Raw genomic sequence first — 24,448 nt, forward strand, 5'->3', positions numbered from 1 at the left:
GAAGTGTGGGTTGCCTCACAGCGCGCAGGCGCAACGCGCAATTACGCTGGCTGCAGTACGGGTGTCTTCTCGCGATTTCTTGGTTTTAAGCGATGGGAATAATTTCTTAAAGAGCTATTGGTTTGAAAATATGTCCAGTATTCAGGCACGGCTCCAAGAAAGGCTTACGTCCTCTGGCATCCGCCCTTCGCCCCGGAACTTTTGTTGGGTCCCTGCGGGGCCAGATAGCTCCTCAGCTTCCGGGTGATTGTCGGATATAGGGCGTCGGTGCAGAAAGCTTCTTTGCTTCAGGAAACATCTTGGATGTTCCTCAGGGTATATCCATTTGAGAACCGATGAAAGAATTTATAACTAGTCATGCAATGCATTTTAAAGTACCCACATCAGTGGAGTGGAGAGGACATGCTGCCCACCGTATAATTCCGTCATAACACTGGTTATGAAAGTGACTGGAGTGGACCCTTGCCTCAGGGTCTGTTTCTTTTGTGAAACAGCCGAAGGGAACAGGAGGACGCCTTTTTAATGTTTGAAGTAGATATAAAATGTGAACAAAGAAGTGTTCTCCTAAAGGCACATGTCCCTTTCAGACAGAGTTGTCTGACAGACAAATGGGCGGATTGAGGCAGAATGAAATTGAAATATTACTCTCTGCCACTCATCAGTAAATTTTAGTTAGGAATTTTTCCATTCCACCTTTACTGTTTTGCTGTTTTTCTGCTTGTTTCTTCTATATGTAGTCAGGTATTCATCAACACGTATCTGTAGTATTTAAGCCTAATTGTGTAACAGTTTCCACTTCTCATTTCCATTTATTTTTTTTATGGGATCAGTTTGGTAGAGCATCAAAATCATTAAAAACTTAATTTCTATCCTCTAAAATATTAATAATTGCATCTAAATTTAATACAAAGTTTTTATGTGATCAACATTTTCAAAATTTGCTTTATTTCTTTATGTATTTATGGGTATTGTCTCCCTTCCCCCAGCTTGGAAGCCCCATGACAATCAGGAGTCTTCTGTCTTGTACATCATGTCCCAGTGCCTACTACCAAACCATGGGGGAGGGGGGTGCACAAAACGTATTTGCTAGCTGAATGAACCAATTGATCCATCTAGAAGGAACATAAATATAGCCTAACTCCTATATTAATTTGTAAGAGAAAATAAAGTCTCTATCACTTAAAAATGAGATAGAGTAATTTCATAGACATTTCCTCTCTAGTCCAGGACAGTGCTAATCGTTATGAGCAGAGAGGTTTGCTAATATTGTGTGTGAATGTGCTCTCCTTGGTTTTGGTAGACTGTGTATCATGGAAGGAAATTAAAATGGCCTGGCGCCATTTTTTTTTAATGTTAAGTTTGAAGTTGAAATTATGCTCTTTGAGGCAACTGTACATTAGTTCTCTGTGTTCTATAATGTGTTGAAGAGAGCTGATTTATCTATAATTTCCCAGATAATCTATTTCCTCTTTTGTTTTTCAAGACATTATTTTTATGTTTTCACTTCCCATTTCTATTCTTATTTTTACTTTTTTATTTACTCTTTATTGTATTTTTCATTACCATTTATATTTCTTCTTTTCAAAGAAAAAGTTATTATTGTGCCTCTTCCTTAATATCTGGTTTTACTTATTTTATATATATAAGAGTTTTAACATGCTACCCTTTGCAGAATGCTTTATTTAATTATATAAGATGTGAGACTATACTTACACATGAAAATAATCCAAATATTGCTTTGCATTTTACTGACATATGAGTTTTATGATGCTCCAATATCCTTGTCACAGAAAATAACCTGAGATAAATTCTATGCCCTTCCTATTTGCCAAAATCATAATGTATTTTAGTTAGTAAACCTTTAAATGGGAGCTTTAAATGGAATAAGAGATCATTAAAAGGATTAACTGAAGTTTCTCCTAAAGTATTTACCTCTTTCAATCTTGAAACATATTGTCTGCTTTTCAGTTTAACAAATAGTAGTTTTTTATATCAAGTATGATGTTTTCTACAGAAAAAAAGACCAACCTAATTTACATGGGGTTAAACAATAAGAAAATTAATTATCTCAAAAACCAGGTAGTCTAGAGCAGCTCTATACAATAAAAATGTAATGTGAACCTCCGATGAAAGTCACATATAGCATATTAATTTACTAGTAGTCACATTGAAATGGCAAAAAGAAACAAGTGAAATGCATTTCAATACCATTTTATTTAACCTAAACATCAAAAACAGTATTTCAGCCCTGGCTGGTGTGGCTCAGTGGACTGAGTGCTGGCCTGTGAACCAAAGGGTTGCTGGTTCAATTCCCAGTCAGGGCACATACCTGGGTTGCAGCCCAGGTGCTTGATAGGGAGTGCATGAGAAGCAACCACACGCTAATATTTCTATCCTCTTTCTTCTTCCCATTCCCTCTCTCTAAAAATGAATAAATAAAATCTTTTTTAAAAGTAACATATCAACATATAATCAATATAGAGTTATTAATATATTTTACTTTCTTATACAAATTTTTCAAAATTTGGTGTGCATTTTATACTTACATCTCAGTTTGGACTAGCCACATTTAAACTGTTCAGTGGCCACATGTGACTGGTGTTTACTGTATTGGACAGTGTAGTTCTAGAAGTATGGTTGCCTCTAAGTATGATAGAGCCATGGCCTGGCAAAAATTGTTTTTCTCATAAGTTTGAAGAATGACCCCTTATTTATACTTTTTCTATTTTTTTCCAGATTTCCCTCATCTCTTTGTAAACTTCCAACATTTGTGGTCACAAGAAACCTGCCAGCAGTAACCAGGGAACTTCTTTCCTTGTCCATGGTAAGTTTAGAGAGTGGTTATCCCCAACCAAAGTGTGTCTTTCAATCAGATTGGACTAACTGTACCTATCTATCCCTGGCTCAATAATAGTCACCATTTTGATGGTGGGGAAGAGGTGATATTTGGTAATGTCTGAAGACAGTTTTCATTGTTACAACTGTGGGAGTGGTGTCTACTGGCATCTAGTGGTTAGAGGCCAGGGATTCTGCTTTATACACGTGTCCTATAATACACAGTGCACTGCCCCCACCCAAACACAACAGGAGTTATATGGCCAAGTAGTATCAGGGCTGAGAAACCTTGCCTTAGCTTATTGTTTAAGCCTATATTTCTAACTAAATACTGACAAGTGGATAGAGCTTACCGTTATTTGGTTTATCTCCCTCAGAACCTACTACAGCTATGAATAGGTTCAACTTTGCCTTAGGTATGCAGAGAGGTGGGCCCCTAAATTAAAAATAAAGTATTAGAAGAAAGGAAAGGGTATAGGCAACTGTCTTAGTCCATTTGGGCTGCTGCAACAAAATACCATAAACCAAATGACTGGTAAACAACAGAAATTTATTTCCCAGTTCTGGAATCCGACAAGTCCAAGGTAAAGACGCTGGCAGATCTGGTATCTGGTGAGGGCAGGCTTCCATATTAATAGACTGTAGTTTTTTTTAAGATGTATTTATTTATTTTTAGAGAGGGAAGGGAGGGGGGAGAGAGAGAGAGAGAGAGAGAGAGAGAGAGAGAGAGAGAGAGAGAGAGAGAGAGAGGGAGAGAGACATCAATGTGCGGTTGCTGGGGTCGATGGCCTGCAACCCAGGCATGTGCCCTGGCTGGGAATTGAACCTGCGATGCTTTGGTTCACAGCCCAAGCTCAATCCACTGAGCTCTGCCAGCCAGGGCTGTTTTTGGTTTTTTACTGTGACCTTACATGGTGGAAGTTGTGTGGGGGCTCTTTGCCACCTCTTTTGCAAGTACATTCATACTATTCATGAGGACTCCACTCTCATGACCTAATCACCTCCCAAAAGCTATACCTCCAAATATCATCATATTGGGTATTAGGTTTCAACATAATGAATTTGAAGGGGATACAAATATTCAGTCTATAGATAAAACCAATAGTGCCCATGAAAGAGCTAATTATTTGGAGAATTATAATAGTATATATGTAATTCCATAAATACACAAATGACTGGTAAGCATATGAAAAAATGATCTTCAACATTGCTAATCATTGGGAAAATGCAAATCATAACAACAATGAAATACCACTTCACACTCACTAAGACGACTACTATTGAAAACCCCCCAGAAAATAACAAATATTGGCAAGGATGTGGAGTAATTGAAACCCTTGTGTCCCCTGTTGGTGGGAATATAAAACTGTACAGCCACTGTGGGAAACAATATGGTGGTTCCTCAAAGACTTACAAATAGAATTACCTGATGATCCAGTGATTCCACATCTGGGTTTATATCCAAAAGAGTTGAAATCAGAGTCTTGAAGAGGTATTTGTACACCCATGTTCATAGCAGCATTATTCACAATAGCTAAAAGTTTTAAGCAATCCAAATGTTCATCACAGATGAGTGGATAAGCAAAATGTGGTGTATACATACAATGGAATATTGTTTGGTCTTAAAAAGGAAGGAGTCTGACATATGCTCCAACATAGAACCTTGAGGATACTATGCTATGTAAAATCCCAATCACAAAAAGACAAATACTGTATGATTCTACTTATATAAGCTATGTAGAGTGGTCAAAATCATAGACACAGAAAGTAGAACGGTGTTTGCCAGGGGCTGGAGAGAAGGGAGAAAGAGGAATTATCATTTAATGGATGTAGGTTTTAGGTTTACAAGATGAAAAAAATTATGGAAATGGATGATAGAGATGGTCACATGACATTATGGATATATTTAATACAACTGAAATATACACTTAAAAATGGTTAGATGGTAAACTTTAAGTCAAGTATATTTTGCCATAATAAAAAAAAAGTTTATATGTACTTAAAACTATGGATGGGCATAGAATATGAATTCTTTAAATCAGTAATTATATAATGCAATTACTAGTGATTTAAAATTTTTATCAATATTTTCTACCTTCTTATAGTGAAAATTTTTCTATATTGTAGAATTTACAGTGAGAATTTTTTGTAATGTAAAATTATTTTTACAATGGACTTTGCTTAGTAAGAAGGTTTTACAAGAAAATGAAGCTTCAATAGTAAATCGTCTTTTTCAAAAAGAAATGTCAAGAGGGAAAATTCTGTGAGAATTTCGATATGCATTTTAGTCAATTAAAATGTTTTATTTAAATTTTGTGGGAATACCATTTTATTGATACTTTGTCAACAAGAAATAATGACTTGCAGGCTCTGTACTAAACCAACTGGTATTCTAAAATAAGTCCTGGAAATAAAGCAAATGCAGCCTCCTGTGAGGACTTTCAGAAATGAGAATAGACATCGGTCTGGGCCTCTGGGTGCCGCTGTCGGCCAATCCGTGGGTGGAGTGAAGCACAGTAATCCACTGGCTGCTGACGCAGCGATTCCCGATTCCCGCAGGCTTTGGAGAAAGACGTTCGGAGAGGACTCTGCGTGCCATCTTCCACGCAATGTTTAAAATGAATGTGTAATGATCCAAAGTGAGGCGCTGCCTTTTCTTTCCAGCACAGCTTTGTAATCTGGGATCAACCGTAGGAGGCGTATTCGGATCGGAGAAGCAACGTCGAGAAGCGATAGGAAGAAGCTCCCCGCAGGGAACGTGCGCAGAGTGCAGAAGCACTGTTTGCCTTCTTGCTGTCTTTGTTCAGCCTAGTGACGCAGCAGATCCACTTGGAGACCCGGAAGCAATGGCCAAAGTTTTAAAAATGGGGAATCTCGTCAAAGATCTGCATCTCAGTGACCAGAACCATGGGTGAGTGCTGAGAAGTCTTCCTTTACTGCCAGCGAGGAGAGCAGGGACAAAATCGGGAATGAGGATAGATATAGTGGATATGCCAAAGGAAGTCCTAAGCCCCTTGAATATCAAACCTTCACTGGAAATCCTAGAAATGCTTTTCATAGAAACGTATTCATCCTGAATATAAATAACATAGGGTTTAGGGCAGACATTTTGTTTTGAAAATCCTAGAAACATATCTTAATAGAAGCAAAGTTTACTCCTAAACCACAGTAAATTTGGATGCTTCAAGTAATTCTCCATGAATGTATTAGATCAATTTCAATAACTATCTCCTCCATCCCAGAAGTAAAAGAGAGCACTGGTGCAGGAAATACTCTGGTTACTATTGGAGAATCACGGACCAGAAGAGCAGAGCTGGTACCACTTAGTGGTGGGGAGGGGACAGAACGGCTCAGGGCAAAATGCAGGCTTTGAATGCCAAAGCTATTCCTCCCATACTGAGCCACAAGGAATGCAGCAGAGCTTGCCTGCAGGAGAACTGCCCTCTACCTCCCTTCGGCATTTTTTGGGTGATCCCCACTGACCTATATGACACCCTTAGATAGAGTTCTCCTACATGCTCCACACAGTCGCACAGGGCACGCAGAATATATCTGGTGTTCAATAATGACAGCACCATCTTGACTTGAAAGAGTGACATTAAATCATGGTGTAGAAGAGACGAGTGGAGGCAATTTAAGGAAAATTTTAGAATCCTGGCTGAGATAGAGGTTTAGAACTATAATGCAGTGCAGATGACTTTCAGCTGGGTATCTAGTTCTATTAGAGGCAAGAAATGTGGTTGCCCTAACCAAAACAACAGGACTCAGAGACCTTGCTTAATTGGAGAAGTGAAAGATATTTAATATGGCATTTTAAAAAATCAGCATGAAGGGTCGGTTACCTCTCTTACACACCCATCCAGGGACCAAACCCACAACCCAGGCATGTGCTCTGACGCAGAATCGAACTGGCAACCTTTTGCTTTGCAGGATGACACTCTACAAACTGAACCACACTGGTCAGGGTGAGAAGTAAAAGATACTGTGGAGAGTGATAAACACACAGCCAAACAATTAACCTCTAAAAATTACTGTGTAATTTTTTGTAAGCTACTGGCAGAAGAAATTGTAAACCGAGAGCAGACTCCGAAGTACAATGTCACCATCAGAGTCATGGATGAGAACAGGCTATCCTTCTGCTCCAGCAACATACCACTCTGCATATAACCTACCTCAACCAAACCTCTCTGGTTTTCCAACAGGCTTCCTATATAGTTCAGGAGACTGGGAACAACTATCCAGAACCTCCATCACACACATTAGTGTTTCCAGTCCATATTGAGGGTCCTGAACATCTCCTTTTTCTTCCTTATGGGTCATCCATCTGCAGTGCTGCTAGCACTGTTGTCTGACACGTGGGTGAGCACAGAGCACAATGGTGTTCACTGCAGCCTACCTTTGAGTTGACTCTCTGAGCTCATGACCAGGGTTCGAATGGGCTCAGTGTCATCCTGAGAATATCTGTACTGGTGAACCATCATGGTGAAAATGCACAGAGAACACTATGCCAGGAGCTTCAGCTGGAAGTCACAGCCCTCTTCAATGCAATACCATTCACTGTGGGGCCGGGCTACCTGATCACCAAGGTGGACACTGACTTGGGTGCAGTGCTTGGCTGTCTTATTCCATGTTTCAGACCACCAACTCTAACTCTTCAACCTAGGGATGCACAAGAGGGGGGTGTGCACTGTGAGTCTATGGGTGCAGAATTCTGCTCTTCAGGTCGCTGTGGGCAATGGCAACAGACATCATGCTGCACCTGGTCCTTACCTACAGTTTGCAGGAGTTGCTGCCAGACCTCAACAACAGCTGGGCACCTGCCTTCAGGCAGGCAGAGCTACAGTTTTACCTGGCTTTGGCTTGATCTCAGTGTCCTCACTCCTCCAGTGACTGGTCATCATCCTGTACCTACAGTGCTCCTTGAGCCCTGCTTTTGTCCTGGTTCTGATCCAAGCTTGAATTTGGAGTTGGTCCCACTTCAGCAAGAGAGATTTGTCCTATTCCTGTAATCTGCATGTGGCTTTGGATATTGCAAAACCTTAATTTGAAGTTAACTCAAGAAACATGCATCAACTGTATATTTTCTGTACTGCCAACATTGAAGTCTTAAATATTACATTGGATTCAAATATATACATGTGAGTTTTAATGCTTTTATTTCATAAATATCCTGTTATAAATAAATTTTGTTGGTTTTTTTTCTCTTTTTGGTGGGGAAAGAGCTCTACAAGTTTACTTGCTAGTTTTTATGTCTATTTTGATTTGTCTCATTAACTTGGACAATTCATTTGGGGAAATATTTGTGCCTATAAAGGTATGTTCTCAAAAATTCTGTTTCCTACTAAAGAGTTCTTCCCTTTCAACATTGAAGAAGATTCACTGCATCTTTAAGTTTCTGCCCTTGAGTTCCATATACTTGCCTTTGAGAAGCTGAGAAACTATAGATTTTGTTATACAGGACAGAAATTCTCCTTCCAAGAATTATTATTGTGGCTTTTAATTGTTTCCTTTGTTTCCACATTTTCCAAACTCTCCTCAGTCATGGTGTCCAAGGGTGGGCTGCCAACATGTGGCCCAACAACATTCTTTCCTAACTTTTAGTTAAAGATAAATAAATCGCTCTAAGCCTGAGATATTTTACTTAGTGATCTTTTACTAATTTTGCAATAAGTAAAAGAAGGAAGACAATCTACTCTAAAATTCCTGCTATTTAAGGAAACCAGCTTCTCTTGGAGAAAGTGAGTGTGTTTATAGGGGAATATATATTATACTAATAGCTTGTATAAAAATAAAGATGTGGCCTTCTTTTCAGTTTTGAAGAATATTACTACCTTTTGTGTTTCTTAAATTTGAAGTTTACATTAGACATTTGTGTGACATTTTCCAGTGAAATTCCAAGAGCCCAGTGTTGTTTTATCCAAAATATATTACCTTTGAGTGAACTAAAGGTCTTTTAAAAACTGATATCCACATAATAAACAGATACTTCAGAAAAGGATGAAAAAATGAGGATGTAGTAAAACATATTCTCCAAAAATGCCAAGGTTTCTGATACATATTCAAAGCACAGTGGAGAGTAAATGGGATAGTCCAATCTTTTTTAAAGCCTGACTTACGTTCAGAAGTTTATTTTTCCTTTGATTTTTCTCATCCCCACAGGCAGTTGCTATTCTCTGTTGCCTGAGAAATTATCAAGTGGTCAACATATACAACAGAGTGGAGGCATGATTTTTGTCCCCTTGGTGATTGATATTCCCTGAGTAGAAAACAGTGATAGCAGGTTTCTACTCCATATTGAAATTTAGCAACATTTAGACATGATTAATTAAATGAACATAGTAGTTTTTCCTTTTCATACGTATATTGTACAATGCTTAATTATTTGCTTTACGAATAAACTAAGAATTAAGGAAATATAGATCAGGCTAATGAGAAGATAGTTCGTTATATGAGAGTGTAGTAACTGGTTGTGACTCTAGGCGCCGCTGTTCACCAGTCTAGAAGATAACAGGCTTCACGGGCGCGCTACAAACTCCTCCCCGCCATCCCCCCAAAATAAAAGCCTCTTAGAACCTCACCGCCAGATTGAAAACAGTCTCCCTGAGGCTGCCCAGACCTGGACCACTTTCCGATCTGCATTCTCCTGAAAATTCAGTTAATTTAGGCTCAGAAGAGCAGACAAACAATACCCTTGGTACCGGACTGGGAGAAAACTGTGAAGCGAGAAAGCAATGGCTATTTGGGTGAAGCTGTCCTGCTATAGCAGGCAGGTCCTGCTGTTCCTTTTTCTAGAGCTGTTGTTGGAAGTTCAGGCCGGGAAGATCCGCTACTCCGTGCCAGAAGAGACAGACGAAGGTTTCTTCGTGGGCAACATCGCCAAAGACCTGGGGCTACAACCCCAAGAGCTGGCAGAGCGAGGAGTCCGCATCGTCTCCAGAGGTAGGACGCAGCTTTTTGCTCTGAATACGCAAAGTAGCGGCAGCTTGGTCACAGTGGGTAGGATAGACCGGGAGGAGCTCTGCGCTCAGAGCGAGCGGTGTCTGGTGAATTTTAACATCTTGGTAGAGGATAAAATGAAGCTTTTCCCTGTTGAAGTGGAAATAATTGATGTTAATGATAACACTCCCCAATTCCAGTTAGAAGAAGTGGAATTTAAAATGAATGAGCTAACCCCTCCAGGTACCAGGATCCCTCTGCCTTTTGGGCAAGACCTTGATGTGGGAATTAATTCACTCCAGAACTACCAGCTCAGCTCCAACTCTCATTTCTCCCTGGACGTGCAACAGGGAGCTGATGGATCCCAACACCCGGGGATGGTGCTGCAGAGTCCACTGGATAGGGAAGAAGAAGCTGTCCACCATCTCCTCCTCACTGCTTCTGATGGGGGCAACCCAGTCCATTCAGGAACCCTTCGCATTCATGTACAGGTAGTGGATGCAAATGACAATCCTCCAGCATTTACTCAAGAACAGTACCACATAAGTGTCCCGGAGAACGTGCCACTGGGCACTCAGCTGCTCATAGTAAAAGCCACTGACCCAGATGAAGGAGCCAATGGGGAAGTAACATACTCCTTTCATAATATAGACCAAAAAGTAGGCCAAATATTTCAGTTGGATTCTTACACAGGAGAAATAACAAATAAAGAACCCTTGGATTTTGAGGAATACAAAGTTTATCCAATGGAAATTCAGGCTCAGGATGGTGCAGGCCTTATGTCTCGAGCTAAGGTGCTGATCAAAGTTCTAGACATAAATGATAATGCCCCAGAAGTGACCATCACCTCTGTCACTACTGCAGTCCCAGAAAACTTTCCTCCTGCAACCATCATTGCTCTTATCAGTGTGCATGACCAGGACTCCGGAGACAATGGTCACACTACATGTTCCATTCCTGGAGATTTACCCTTTAAATTAGAAAAGTTGGTTGATAATTATTACCGTTTAGTGACAGAAAGAGCACTGGACAGAGAACTTACCTCCAGGTACAACATCACAGTAATGGCAGCAGATCAGGGAACTCCGACTTTATCTACTGAAATGTACATTTCATTGCAAGTGACAGATATCAACGACAACCCCCCTGCCTTTACCCAGGACTCCTACTCCACCTACATACTGGAAAACAACCCCAGAGGAGCCTCCATCTTCTCTGTGACAGCCCATGACCCTGACAGCGATGAGAATGCACGAGTCACTTACTCCTTGGTTGAAGACACCATCCAGGGGGCACCTCTGTCCTCCTACATTTCCATCAATTCAGATACCGGCATCTTGTATGCACTCAGATCTTTTGACTATGAGCAGTTTCAGGACCTGCAACTGAGAGTGACTGCACATGACAGCGGGGACCCACCACTCAGCAGTAATGTGTCACTGAGCATATTCCTGCTGGACCAGAATGACAATGCACCAGAGATCCTGTACCCCATGCTCCCCACTGACGGTTCCACTGGTGTGGAGCTGGCACCTCGCTCTGCAGAACCTGGCTACCTGGTCACTAAGGTGGTGGCAGTGGACAGAGATTCAGGCCAGAATGCCTGGCTGTCCTACCGCCTGCTCAAGGCCAGTGAACCAGGGCTCTTTGTGGTGCGGCTGCACACAGGTGAGGTGCGCACTGCACGTGCCCTGCTGGACAGAGATGCACTCAAGCAGAGCCTGGTGGTGGCTGTTCAGGACCACGGCCAGCCCCCTCTCTCAGCCACTGTCACGCTCACGGTGGCTGTGGCTGACAGCATCCCAGACGTTCTAGAAGAGCTGGGCAATCTGGAGCCCTCCACCAATCCTGATGACTCCAGTCTCACACTGTACCTGGTGGTGGCAGTGACCACAGTCTCCTGTGTCTTCCTCGCCTTTGTCATTGTGCTGCTGGCACTCAGGCTGAGGCGCTGGCATAAGTCACATCTGCTCCAGGCTTCAGGAAGGGGAGTTGCGGGCGTACCCGCCTCACACTTTGTGGGTGTGGAAGGGGTGCGGGCTTTCCTGCAGACCTATTCCCATGAGGTCTCCCTCACTGCGGACTCTCGGAAGAGTCACCTGATCTTCCCACAGCCCAACTATGCCGACACGCTCATCAGCCAGGAGAGCTGTGAGAAAAATGATCTTCTATCAGCACCTCAGTCTTTACTTGAAGGCAAAAAGGAAATGTTTTCTCAGGTAAACTTTTTATGGTAAATTTACCTAGTTAAAAATAATCCCTGAATTTACTTACTTGCTTTCTTTCACTCTTTACTACTAACACTTCTATTTCCCATTTATCTTTGTAGATTCCTATTTACAAATCCTGGGAAATCCTTATTAAGTATTTATATTGAGTATATTAATAATTGTTCTTTTATTGAAGAGGCGAGACTGTAGGAGGTTGGGATGGAGAGTGTGTGTAAGGTGCCACCTCAGTGGTGAAAAGAGCACTTGCTGCCTCAGAAACAAGATCTGGCTTCCAACATTGTTTTGCTTGCCTCTGGCTGAAGAGTTTTATATTTGGGAAGTTTATCTGGCAAGGATAGGGATTGACTAGAAAAGACCCACTGATATTTATGTTACTAATAGTGTTTTAAAGTTTCTTTTCAGTTACATACACCTCCTAATTTATCCTTAAATGTAATGTAGATGTCATCTATCAGGTGTCAGGGTGCTATTTTATCTGAGGACATTTAAAGAGGTAAAGATTGTCTAATATAATATTTTAGTTGTGTTAGTATAAAATTATAAAAATTTGTGTAAGTTGCAATTTTAAGTGTTGAACATCTTAGTCCTTTGTTTAATCTTTTATTTTGAGATATTTTATGCAGGCTGAAGAATACATCATATGTTTGTTACTTATAAAATAATGAAATGAATGATAGAAAATTGACCATACAATTTGAGACTTAATATTGAAGCCTCCTGACTTGTAACATTGTTCTTCTAATGGGAGCAACTAACAGAAATCAAGTATATATCCCATTTTAATGTGTGTGTTAACTCTTCACAAGAAATGCATCATAGGAGAGTAAGTCCATGACTCAATTTACTTACTCTGCTCCAATAAATTACAGAGTTATATAAAATATAAAAAGAGGGAAGCAAAAGCATAGTAAGGCACAAATAAAAGATAAATATCTAAATGGATGAAAGTAAAAAAGAAAGTGGTGAGCTAGGCTAAAGCTGTGGGAGTCCTAGTCTTGGACTTAGATGAAGGCAGTGAAGGTCGGGAGATTGTTCCAGCAGTGTAATAGATACAAAAGTGCTTCAGGCTAAACAAGGGACCTGAGCCAGGCTTGCTACTTAAATGCAAAATAAGCAGTTAGGTCCCTCAGCTAGTTAATAAGGAGAAATCACATAAAAATGGTGCCTACCAATTCCCAATGTCATAACTTGTTGCAAGCCTAAGATCAAGGGAGAGTGGTGGGCACAGATGGTGGGTTTCAGGAAGTAAACTCTGAAAATATCTGTTGTGAGCTGTGATGTTCAAATCATGGAACCCAGGAGTGAGTAAGAAAGGAAGAGAAAGGTGGGGGGCTCTTCCACTTAAAATAAATGTACAAACCAAAATGTTGAAACACATTGTTTTCTGGAATTTACTGTTGCTAATGAGAAATTTTCTGTCAACAAATTGTCACTAAGTTTTAGGTAATGTCTGTTTTCTCTCTGGTGGCTTTTAAATCTTTCTCTCATTCCTGCACAATGTCTAAGTGTGGAGTTTTAGCTTTCTTTTGTTTGGTACCAAGAACACACTCTCAATTAATAACATAACTTGTTAAAATTTAAACTTTTCTCAGTTCTTAAAATATTGCATATATATATTAACTAAGTTTACCTATTAAAACAAAGAGATTATCAAGTTGGATGAATTTTACAATCCCTCTCTATTCTGTTGAAAAGAAACATGCATAAAACAAAGATTTACAGCACACATCTTTATTTTTAATATCTCAGTGTAATTCACACATACAAAACAAGGCAGTTATGTCAATATTAATATAACAACAAAGTAGTGTTTAGGCAACAACACTAATAGTGATTGTTAAAAAATAAACTGATCATTCTTATTAAAAGAACAGACAAAAGGATATAAAAATTATGAGCTCCCACCCTGGCTGGTGTGGCTCAGTGGATTGAGTGCTGGCCTGTGAATCAAGGGTTTGCCAGTTCAATTTTCAGTCAGGGTACATGCCTGGGTTGTGGGCCAGATCCCCAGTTGGCGGTGTGCAGCAGGCAACCATACATCAATGTTTCTCTCCCTCTCTTCCTCCCTCCTTTCCCTTCTCTCTAAAAATAACTTAATAAAATCTTTTTAAAAGATGAGATTTCATCACTGAACAATATAGCTTCAGAAGCAATACCAGGAGATTTTAACCTAATTCCATAAGAAACGATATATCTCACAGGCAGAAAATTACTAAGCATACAGAAAATGTGAATAACAGAATCTGTAAGAGTGATCTAATAGATCTATATAGAATGCTAACAAACATAAAATAGTCATTCTTTACATGAGCATATGTAAAATGTACAACAGTTTTCTATGTAAATAGCCACTACAAAGAAAGGAACAACAAATTTCCAAGTACCAATAATATGCATGCCTTTATAACATGTGTTTAAACCAGAAAGCTGGTTAAACCCAGAAAAATAGGGAGAGGCTGGTAAAAAGTAAGGTATAAACTTTCAGTTATAAGATGAATAAAGTCTGAGCTCTGATGTATAACATGATAGAGACTATGGCTGATGACACTATTGTATAATTTAAATTTGCTAAGAGAGTAAAATTTAAATTGTCTCATAAAAAAAGTAGATATGTCAGGTTATGGATGTGTTAATTAACTTGGGAGGAATCTTTTCACAATATATACATATATCAAATAATCATGCATACTTTAAATATCTTACTATTTTATTTGACAATTGTACCTCAATAAAGCTGGAAAAAGTCAGGAGTCAAATATTTAAAAATAGTAAAAGAAAACAAAAAAGTGTAGATATTTAAATCTGTGCCCCTAAATTACTCTTGGACTTAAAAAATTACAATGGACTCTCACTGGCGTGGCTCAGAGGATTGAGCACGGGCCTGTGAACAGAAAGGTCATTGGATCAAAGGACATCCCTGGGTTGTGAGCCAGTTTCCCCAGTTGGGGATGTGCTAAATGCGAGAGACAACCGATCTATGTATCCCTTGCACATTGATGTTTCTCTCCCTCTACTTCTCCCTCCATTCCCCTCTCTCTAAAAGTAAATAAATAAAGTCTTTAAAAAATAATAAAATTAAAAATCACAATGAACTGAAAATTATTTAGAAATAAACAAGAATTAAAATATTATTTTTTAAAAATTGTGGAATGCATCTAAAATAGCATTTAGTGGTAAATTTATAGAAAAATCCAATGCTTTTTAAAAAACAAGTGATTTGAGATAAATAAGTTTAGCTTACCACTTAAGAAACAGAGCAAAAACATAGCAGCATGAACTGAAAGAAAATAGTAGGAAGATAACAAAGATAGAAGTATTAGTTATTGAAATGCAAACAAGGGAGAATTTTGATGATGAAACAATAGAAGCAGACAATAAAGTTCATATAAGTGGGGAGAAAATGAAAATTCTGTCAAGTCCAAGTTGGGACTAACATAATCTAAACAGATACCATGACTAAAATTCTTTTTAAACATCCTAAAGAACAATCCAGTATTTTTATCAAAAGCAAAGACCTGGAGAAGGAGAAAGAAAAGGAAAAGCAAGGGAGACTGGGAAAAAATTACTTGGTATGAATCATGAAGTATGAATGGGAATTAATAATATACTGAGTAAAACCAGATTATTGTCAAAGACAAAGGAAAAAAGAAAGAAATCTAAAAAATTGCACTGATGATTGTTGAGCAGTTATTTAATGATACTGTAAAGCATTAAAGCAATGTTGATGAAAAGGTTTTTACAAACAGAGGCTCTACCAGGAAGTGTGGTGAGTTGATATCAATTGTTTCCAATAAATACTTCATTGGTGTTCTTGGAGGACTGGGAAAGTGAAAATGAAAAAAGTTCAACAGGGAAGAATCCAAAAGGCAAACAGATTGAAATGAGACTAAAATGGGCATTCTCACTTAAAAATGTTGATTTGAAATCTCAATTATTATCAAATACTATTTGCTAAATATTTTAAATAATATTTGTAGCTATTTATGATTAAAATACTATTTATAGCTTATAACTTATAGTTATTTGAGGGATGCAAGGATACTTTAATAATATTTGTTGATCTAATAATGTAAAACTCCATATTAAGAGATTAAAGATAAAAAGCCATATATTCACTTCAATATAGGTATAAGAAAGTTCTTGAGAACATTCAATACATAATTAAAATCTTTTAGTAAACTGGAAATTGAAGAAAACATTTTAACCTGATAAACAGTATCTATTAAAAACTTACAGACTACACAAAGCAATCTACAGATTCACTTCAATCCCTTTCAAAATCCCAATGCTTTTTTGCAGAAATATAAAAATATCCATCCTAAAATTCATATGGAGTATCAAGGGACCTTAGATAGACAAAGAAATCTTGTAAAAGAAGAACAAAGTTGGAGATTTCACTCTTCCTGATTTCAAAACTTACTTCAAAGGTACAATAATCAGAACAATAAGGTATTAGCATAAAGACAAACATACAGACCAGTGGAATAGAAGAGAGACAAAAAATAAACTGTTACATGTATGATCAAATGATTTTCAACAATGGTGCCAAAACTGTTCAATGAGGAAAGGACAATTTTTTCAACAAATTATTTTGAGAAAACTGGATGTCTGCATGCAAAAACAAATATTTGGAGCCCTTACCTTACACCATATACAAAAATTTACTGAAGGGGGTCAAAGACCTATACACAAGAACTAAAATTATAAAACTCATAGAAGAAAAATAGTGGAAAATCTTCATGACATTGGATTTGGCAATGATTTCTTAGATGTGACACCAAAACACAGGTAACAAAAGAAAAATAGACAAATTGGACTTTATCAAATTAAAAGCAATATCAACAGAGTGAAAAGCCAGCTCACAAAATGGAAGAAAATATTTGCAAGTCATATCTCTGATAAGGACTGACATCTGGAACATATAAAGATCCCCTATAATTTGCAACTAAAAACAAACAACTGGATTTTAAAATAGACAATGGACTTGAATAGACATTTCTCCAAATAAGATATACAAATTGCCAATAAGCACATAACATGATGCTCTACATCACTAAACATTAGGGAAATGCATATCAAAATCATAATGAGATACTTCAAACCCATTAGGGATGGCTATTATTTAAGAAATATTTTAAATAGAAAACAACAAGTGCTGGTGATATATGAAATACTGGAATATTTGTGAAATGCTGGTGGGAATATAAAATGATGATGCCACTGCTATGGAAATGGTACGGTGATTCCTCAAAAGAAGTAAACAGAATTATATGATTTAGTAATTCTACTTCTGGATATATGCCAGAAGAAACAAAAGCAGGTAGGTACTTGGATAGATACTTATATACCACCATTCAAAGCAGCATTATTCACACTAGCCAAAAAGTAGAAGCAAGCCAAGTCCACTCAGACAAATAGATAAACAAACTGTGACTACATAGATATATATTCAGCATTAAAAAAAGGACTTTGACACACATTGTAAGATGGATGAACCTTGAAGATATTATGCTAAGTGAAACAAGCCAGCCAAAAAAGGACAAATACTGTATGATTCCTTTTATCATGAAGTTCTTAGAGTAGTTGAATTTATAAAGATCGAAAGGAGAATGGTGGTCGCCAGGGGGAGAAGGGAATCAGGAATGGGGAGTTAATGTTCAATGAGTATAGGGTTTCAGTTGGGAAGATGAAAAGTTCTGGAGATCAACTGTGGTGATGGTTGCACAACAATGTGCATACACTTAATGCTACAGAACTGCTCACTTGAAATGGTTAAAAGAGTCAATTTTATATCGTGTATATTTTACCACAGTTAAAAAAAAGCCCAGTTACTCTGCTGTTAAGATCATAAGAAAACTTTCCATGCCAATAGCCCCCTCACAAACATGGTGAATGTTCCTAAAACCTGCTGAACTTTCTGGAAGAAATGTGGCAAACATCAACTCCACAAAGTAACACGGTACAAAAAGGGCAAGGGTTTTCTGTATGCACAGGGAAAGTGGCCTTATGACAGGAAGCCAAGTGGCTGTGTTGGGCAGACTAAGCTGATTTTCCACAAAAAGGCTAAAACTACAAAGACTGTGCTGAGGCTTGAATGAATTGAGCTCAACTACAGATCTAAGAGAATGCTTGGCTATTAAGAGATGCAAGCATTTTTAACTGGGAGGATATTAGAAGAGAAAGGGTCAACTGATCCAGTCCTAAGCTTCATATTTTGTGTTACTATGTGATAATAAAATCTTGAGGATATGTTCAAAAAAGATCATGAGGGAAACACAGAAATGGAAAAGCCATATGAGAAGAGAGAGGCCATGCAACTACCTATAAAGAGTCACCCAGATGTCTCAGCACACCAACTGAGCCCAGTTCCCAGATGATGCTGCATGGATAACTACCAGTAAGGCCAGCAGAAGAACTGAAATAGATGATCCCAACTCAGATTGAAAATTCTGAACAAATGAAACCATGTCATTTTAAGACACTGGTTTTGGGGTGGTTTGTTATACTCCGTGATTACCCAGGTAATATGCACACAGTTTTACCCAGAAATCCCATTTTCAGCTTAATATCCTCATCCTAGTGAGAAGTGTATATGAGGAGATATGTCCAGTAAGGTTCATTGCCTCATTATCTGCAATAGTAAAAAAGGAAGGGGAGGGAAACAGAGAGGGATGGAGGTGAGTAGAGGAAAACGGGAGAGAGAGGAAGGAAGAGAAGGAAGCATAAGGAAAAAATAACCTAATATCCTCCTACAGATAATAGGAAAATAAGTTTTAATATTTTTCACAAAATGCAATAGTATACAACAGTTAAAATGAACATTATCAACATAAATAAATATCAAAGGTGGAATGCTGAGGAAAGTGCATTGCAGAATAAGCATAGCATACTACCATTTGTATGAATTTGAAATAGGCAAAAATATTTATGGATGCACCCATATGCAGTTTAAAAAACATGCATGGGAATAATAACTGCTATATTCTGGATGACGATTACTTCTGTGGAAGGAGGAACAGGACTGTTTGTAAGGCAGGGTACTGAAGGGATTTGAATCTTTCTGTGGATTTGTTTTTTAAAAGTTGATCTCCAACAGCCATAGTAATAATTCTTTCAGGCAAGAATAGTCAGTGGTGAAAGTTCATTTAGAAAAACAACATGTACATAGTATTAAAGCATCACCTTACAAGATAGTAATTAAAACAAAGGGAGAACAACAATTTTACTAGAGATATTATTAATAGAAAAGCCTAGAAGTCACCATCATAACCAATGATCAATGTTAACATTAGCAGTAATGGAACAAAGATACCACGTGTCCCATGGTAAGATGCACAGAGAAGGCTGCAACGTCATTTCTGTAGCATTCCTGCCAAAAACACCAAAATCTGAAAGGGAGAAATAAATGAATGGATATTCTACTGACTAACTGGCCACTATTGAAGAGTAAAGTCATGAAATATAAATAAAAGGCTGGGGGACTGTCTCAGATTAAATGGAATTAAAGAGAAATTATTAAATGTAGTGTGTACTCCTTGATTAGATCCTAGACCATACTTTTTTTCTTTTTGCTATAAAAAGGTATTATTGTGGCAACTGGAAAAATTTGACTAACATTTGTAGATAAAATACTACATCACTGCTAAGTTGCTGACTTTTATCATATTTTGGTAATGAGGGAATGTTACTGCTCTGAAGTACTTAAGAGGTAAAGGAGCATCAAGTCTGCAACATACTCCAATATAGTTCAGAAAGATTAAGAGAGACAGAGACAAAGCATGAAATAAAAATGTTACCCTTTGGGATGATATGGATGACAAGTTTACGGAAATGCCTTTGTACTATATTTGTAACCTTTTTATAACTTTGAAATTGTTCAAAATGTTTAAAAACTGATCTCAAATATGGCAAAATATTAAGATTTGATTAATATTAAATGGTATGTACACAGACTTTCATGATTTTCTATACTTGTGTATATATTTGAAATGTTTCTGAGTTAATTTTTGAAATAACAAATGCAATATTTACAAGTACATAAAAATGAAACAGGAGTAAAAAGACATCCACTGCATTGTATTTTATATGCTAAAAAACACTAAACATCAAAAAGAGGACTTGGAAAACTGTAAGAATTTTGAGTGCCTTATTCTTCATATGGCAAAATCCCTTCCTTGTTTCTTTGACGTATCATACTGCCTCTCACCTCCAAGAATTTGTACTGAGGTTCTAGAACACTATTACTGCCTCTTTCTTGATTCAATCCTACCCTTTAGGATTCAGCTTCAATCATGTCCTGGATAAGGACCCCCAAATCAAGACTGGATTCTCTTCCTATGTATTCCCCCATTGCCCAGTGTTTCCCACCATGACGCCAGTTATATTCTGTTATAATATTCTGTTTACATTCCTCTGCCCTCCCCTATCCTTAAGCTTCCTGAGGGCAGAGACTGTTAATCAAGGTCACCATTTCTATCTCCAGCATCAGTCAGACAGTGTCAGGGACACCACAGTCACCCCGTTAAATTTCTGATAGTTCAGCATTTTAAATACAGGTCTTGAAGTTAAGTGCTAAGCCATCTAACACAGAAATTCAAAAAATATAACCTTAGAAGGTAATGTAGCTAGTGTTTTAAAATTGATCTTATTGTCTCTGCATATAAAATAAGAGGTTGAAGATGTTTGGAGCAAGGGCAGCAGCAACCTTGATGAATGCCTTGAACTTCAGTAATCCTTTCCTAGCAACTACTGTCAAGGTCACATTCGTTTACACCATTCTTACTTACTCTAAGAGAAAGACTCCTGACTTGAAAGAGCTACTTCTAAGCTATCTCAGAACTCTAAGATTCTTCAAAGAAACTTGAACTCACAAAGCTAACCTAAACAAATTACCAGAACTTGGATTTGCCTGATAGGGTGCAGATATTACTTAGGCCTCTGAGCGTCGCTGTTGACCACCCAAGACGTAAAAGCCTGCGAGACACCCTATCTTACACTACCGCTGCCACAACACAAAGGGCTGGGCATTTCACCGCAAGCTTCCGGGTAGCTAGGAAATTCAGCCCAGCAGCCCACTAGTTCTCTCAACGGTGAGTTGGGCCCCGTGAATGCTGGTCACCCCAGACCCTGAGGAATAAAGATCCCGCACTGGAAGCTGGAAGTTGCCTCGGGGAAAAGACTGTGACAGAAAGAATGGCGGTTCTGCAAAAGTTGCCACAGCACAGAAAACTGGTCCTGCTGTATCTCCTTTCGGCGGCTCTGTGGGAGGCTGGAGCTGGGCAGATGCGTTACTCTGTGTCAGAAGAGATCGACAAAGGCTCCTTTGTGGGCAACATTGCCAAGGACTTGGGTTTGGAGCCCCTGGTACTGGCGGAACGCGGAGTCCGCATCGTCTCGAGAGGTAGGACGCAGCTCTTTGCTCTCAATCCGCAAAGCGGCATCTTGGTCACCGCGGGCAGGATAGACCGGGAGGAGCTCTGCGCTCAGAGTGCACGGTGTCTGGTGAATTTTAACATTCTTTTGGAAGATAAATTGACTATATATTCAGTAGAGGTGGAGATAACAGATATTAATGATAATGCCCCTCGGTTTGGAGTAGAGGAACTGGAGCTAAAAATCAGTGAAACAACTACGCCGGGATTCCGGATTCCTTTGAAGAGTGCTCATGATGCGGACGTAGGAGAGAACACTCTCCAGAAATACGAACTTAACCCAAATGACCACTTCTCCCTGGATGTGCGAAGCGGAGCGGATGGGAACAAATACCCAGAGCTGGTGCTGGAGCGCTCTCTGGACCGAGAGGAAGAGGCTGTTCACCACCTCGTTCTCATCGCTTTGGACGGGGGTGACCCAGCCCGATCTGGCACCTCCCGCATCCGCGTAATGGTCCTGGATGTGAACGACAACGCACCTGTTTTTACACAGCCTGAGTACCAGGTAAGCGTTCCAGAGAATGTACCCGTAGGCACCCGGATACTCACAGTGACCGCCACTGATGCAGATGAGGGATACAATGCTCAAGTGACGTATTTCCAAGAGAAAACCCCTGGAAAACCCTCAGAGGTATTTGAGCTCAAGTCGGCATCTGGAGATATAACAATCATAAAAAATTTAGATTATGAGGATGCCAAATTCCATGAAATTGATATTGAAGCTCAGGATGGTCCAGGCCTTCTGACAAGAACAAAGGTTATTGTCACAGTTCTGGATGTGAATGACAATGCCCCAGAATTTTACATGACCACCGCTACCAGCTCAATCTCTGAAGACTCTCCTCCAGGAACCATAATTGCACTTTTCAATGTACATGATAGAGACTCTGGGCAGAATGCATTTATCACATGTTCACTTCCAGAGGACATGCCTTTCAAGTTAGAAAGGTCAGTGGACAATTATCACCGATTGGTTACAACCAGAGCCCTTGACAGGGAAGAGTTTTCCTCTTACAACATCACTGTGACCGCTAAAGATGGAGGGAGCCCATCTCTCTCCACAGACGCTCACATTTTGCTGCAGGTGGCAGATATCAATGACAACCCACCCACATTCCTTCACTCTTCCTACTCTGCCTACATTCCTGAAAACAACCCCAGAGGAGCCTCCATCATCTCTGTGAAGGCCCATGATTCTGACAGCGACCACAATGCCCATGTAACTTACTCCTTGACTGAGTACACCTTTCAGGGGGCACCCCTGTCGTCCTATATCTCCATCAACTCTGACACCGGTGTCCTATATGCTCTACGCTCCTTTGACTATGAGCAATTCCGTGAACTTCAATTGTGGGTGACAGCGCAGGACAGTGGGAGCCCACCTCTCAGTAGCAATGTGTCTCTGAGCCTGTTTGTTCTGGATCAGAATGACAACACACCAGAGATCCTGTACCCCATGCTCCCCACTGACGGTTCCACTGGTGTGGAGCTGGCACCTCGCTCTGCAGAACCTGGCTACCTGGTTACCAAGGTCGTGGCAGTGGACAGAGACTCAGGCCAGAATGCCTGGCTGTCCTACCGGCTGCTCAAGGCCAGTGAGCCAGGGCTGTTTGTGGTGGGGCTGCACACGGGTGAGGTGCGCACTGCGCGTGCCCTGCTGGACAGAGATGCCCTCAAGCAGAGCCTGGTGGTGGCTGTTCAGGACCACGGCCAGCCCCCTCTCTCAGCCACTGTCACGCTCACGGTGGCTGTGGCTGACAGCATCCCAGACGTTCTAGAAGAGCTGGGCAATCTGGAGCCCTCCACCAATCCTGATGACTCCAGCCTCACACTGTACCTGGTGGTGGCAGTGACCACAGTCTCCTGTGTCTTCCTCGCCTTTGTCATTGTGCTGCTGGCACTCAGGCTGAGGCGCTGGCACATGTCACGTCTGCTCCAGGCTTCAGGAGGGGGGTTGGCAGGTGTGCCCACCTCGCACTTTGTGGGCGTGGAAGGGGTGCGGGCGTTCCTGCAGACCTATTCCCATGAGGTCTCCCTCACTGCGGACTCACGGAAGAGTCACCTGATCTTTCCACAGCCCAACTATGCTGACACGCTCATCAGCCAGGAGAGCTGTGAGAAAAATGATCTTCTATCAGCACCCCAGTCTTTACTTGAAGATAAAGGAGAAGAAACAATTCCTCAGGTAAACTCTCTTCACAGTATACATAGAAGCTATCACTAAAATAAATAAAATTACCTATTTACTTAGCTTTCTCCACTATTTACCACCTCTCTTCTATTTCCCATATTTCCTTGAGAATATGTTCAATTTTTAGGAAATGAGTCCTGGTGAATTATTTCTCAGTACTTCTAAGTATTTGCACATTGTAAGGAGGAAGGGGGACCAGAATCCTTGTGTCATAAGTATAAATTGGGAGTTACTAGGTGAAGATGGTATTTAAGAATTCAAAAGAGCATTGGGAATTGGGATATCTTGCTTCTTATACTTTCTTTCCCATCCTTGTGTGAATCACCTCATCTACCTGGATCAATAATTCCTTCTCTCTTAAAAATACAAAAGTTGTTTTCTCAAGTGCTTTAAAATTTAAGATTTTTATATTTTATATTTGGTTTTGTACATGAGTAATGAAACACTTGATTTGGTTACTTTCTTCTCACTCAATCTTATTTTTCCTTCAGCTTGGAAATGAGGTTCTTCATCTTACTTGACTTGTATGGCCTTTCTCATTTAAAAGATGCAAATTTAGAAATACACATGCTTCACCATGTTTCAGGAAGATATGCCATGGTATCTTTGCTTAGATAAAAAACCTTAGTTACCTCTACTAGTAGCTTTGTGGTTCTTGAAGAAATTATTGAATTATTGTTTGCTCTATAACAAATTGGTAGTATAATAGTGAACATGTTTCTCTTTGATGTTATTTTTCTGGTATCTGATAACCATATTGCCTTCTAGCTTTAAAAAATAATATATATTCTCAAGGGATTTAGAGACGATGTCAATAATTGCCC

The 24,448-nt window shown here is 39.5% G+C and overlaps 2 protein-coding genes and 1 pseudogene across 5 annotated transcripts in view; all 3 read left to right on the forward strand.

The window, feature by feature from the left end:
- The first annotated feature begins 2,736 nt into the window (after positions 1–2,736).
- On the forward strand, positions 2,737–13,557 carry LOC118498063 (protocadherin gamma-A1-like). 4 transcript variants are annotated; one of them, XM_036014911.1, is made up of 3 exons: positions 2,737–2,824; positions 5,500–5,746; positions 7,038–13,557. In XM_036014911.1, exon 3 carries the CDS (start codon positions 9,567–9,569, stop codon positions 12,006–12,008), a length of 2,442 nt encoding a protein of 813 aa, XP_035870804.1. In that variant the 5' UTR covers positions 2,737–2,824; positions 5,500–5,746; positions 7,038–9,566; the 3' UTR covers positions 12,009–13,557. The 4 variants fall into 4 exon arrangements, with proteins under 4 accessions (XP_035870804.1, XP_035870802.1, XP_035870801.1 ...); XM_036014909.1 differs by having other exon boundaries at positions 2,738–2,824; positions 6,766–13,557; XM_036014908.1 differs by lacking the exon at positions 2,737–2,824 and having other exon boundaries at positions 5,214–5,746; positions 6,766–13,557.
- Positions 13,558–17,359: 3,802 nt separating this feature from the next.
- Positions 17,360–21,197, forward strand: LOC118498065 (annotated as a pseudogene).
- Positions 21,054–24,448, forward strand: part of LOC114509216 (protocadherin gamma-C4) — a 140,286-nt gene continuing 136,891 nt past the window's right edge. The window contains exon 1 of the mRNA XM_036014903.1: positions 21,054–23,618. Coding sequence (XP_035870796.1) covers positions 21,195–23,618 — 2,424 coding nt within the window. The 5' untranslated portion in view covers positions 21,054–21,194. The remainder of the gene's footprint in view (positions 23,619–24,448) is intronic.

Source organism: Phyllostomus discolor, chromosome 13, assembly GCF_004126475.2.
Source record: "Phyllostomus discolor isolate MPI-MPIP mPhyDis1 chromosome 13, mPhyDis1.pri.v3, whole genome shotgun sequence".
NCBI classification, from domain to species: Eukaryota; Metazoa; Chordata; class Mammalia; order Chiroptera; family Phyllostomidae; genus Phyllostomus; species Phyllostomus discolor.

Coding starts and splice junctions, on each gene's coding strand:
- LOC118498063 (XM_036014911.1), top strand. CDS start 9,567: ATGGCTATTTGGGTGAAGCTGTCCTGCTATAGCAGGCAGGTCCTGCTG.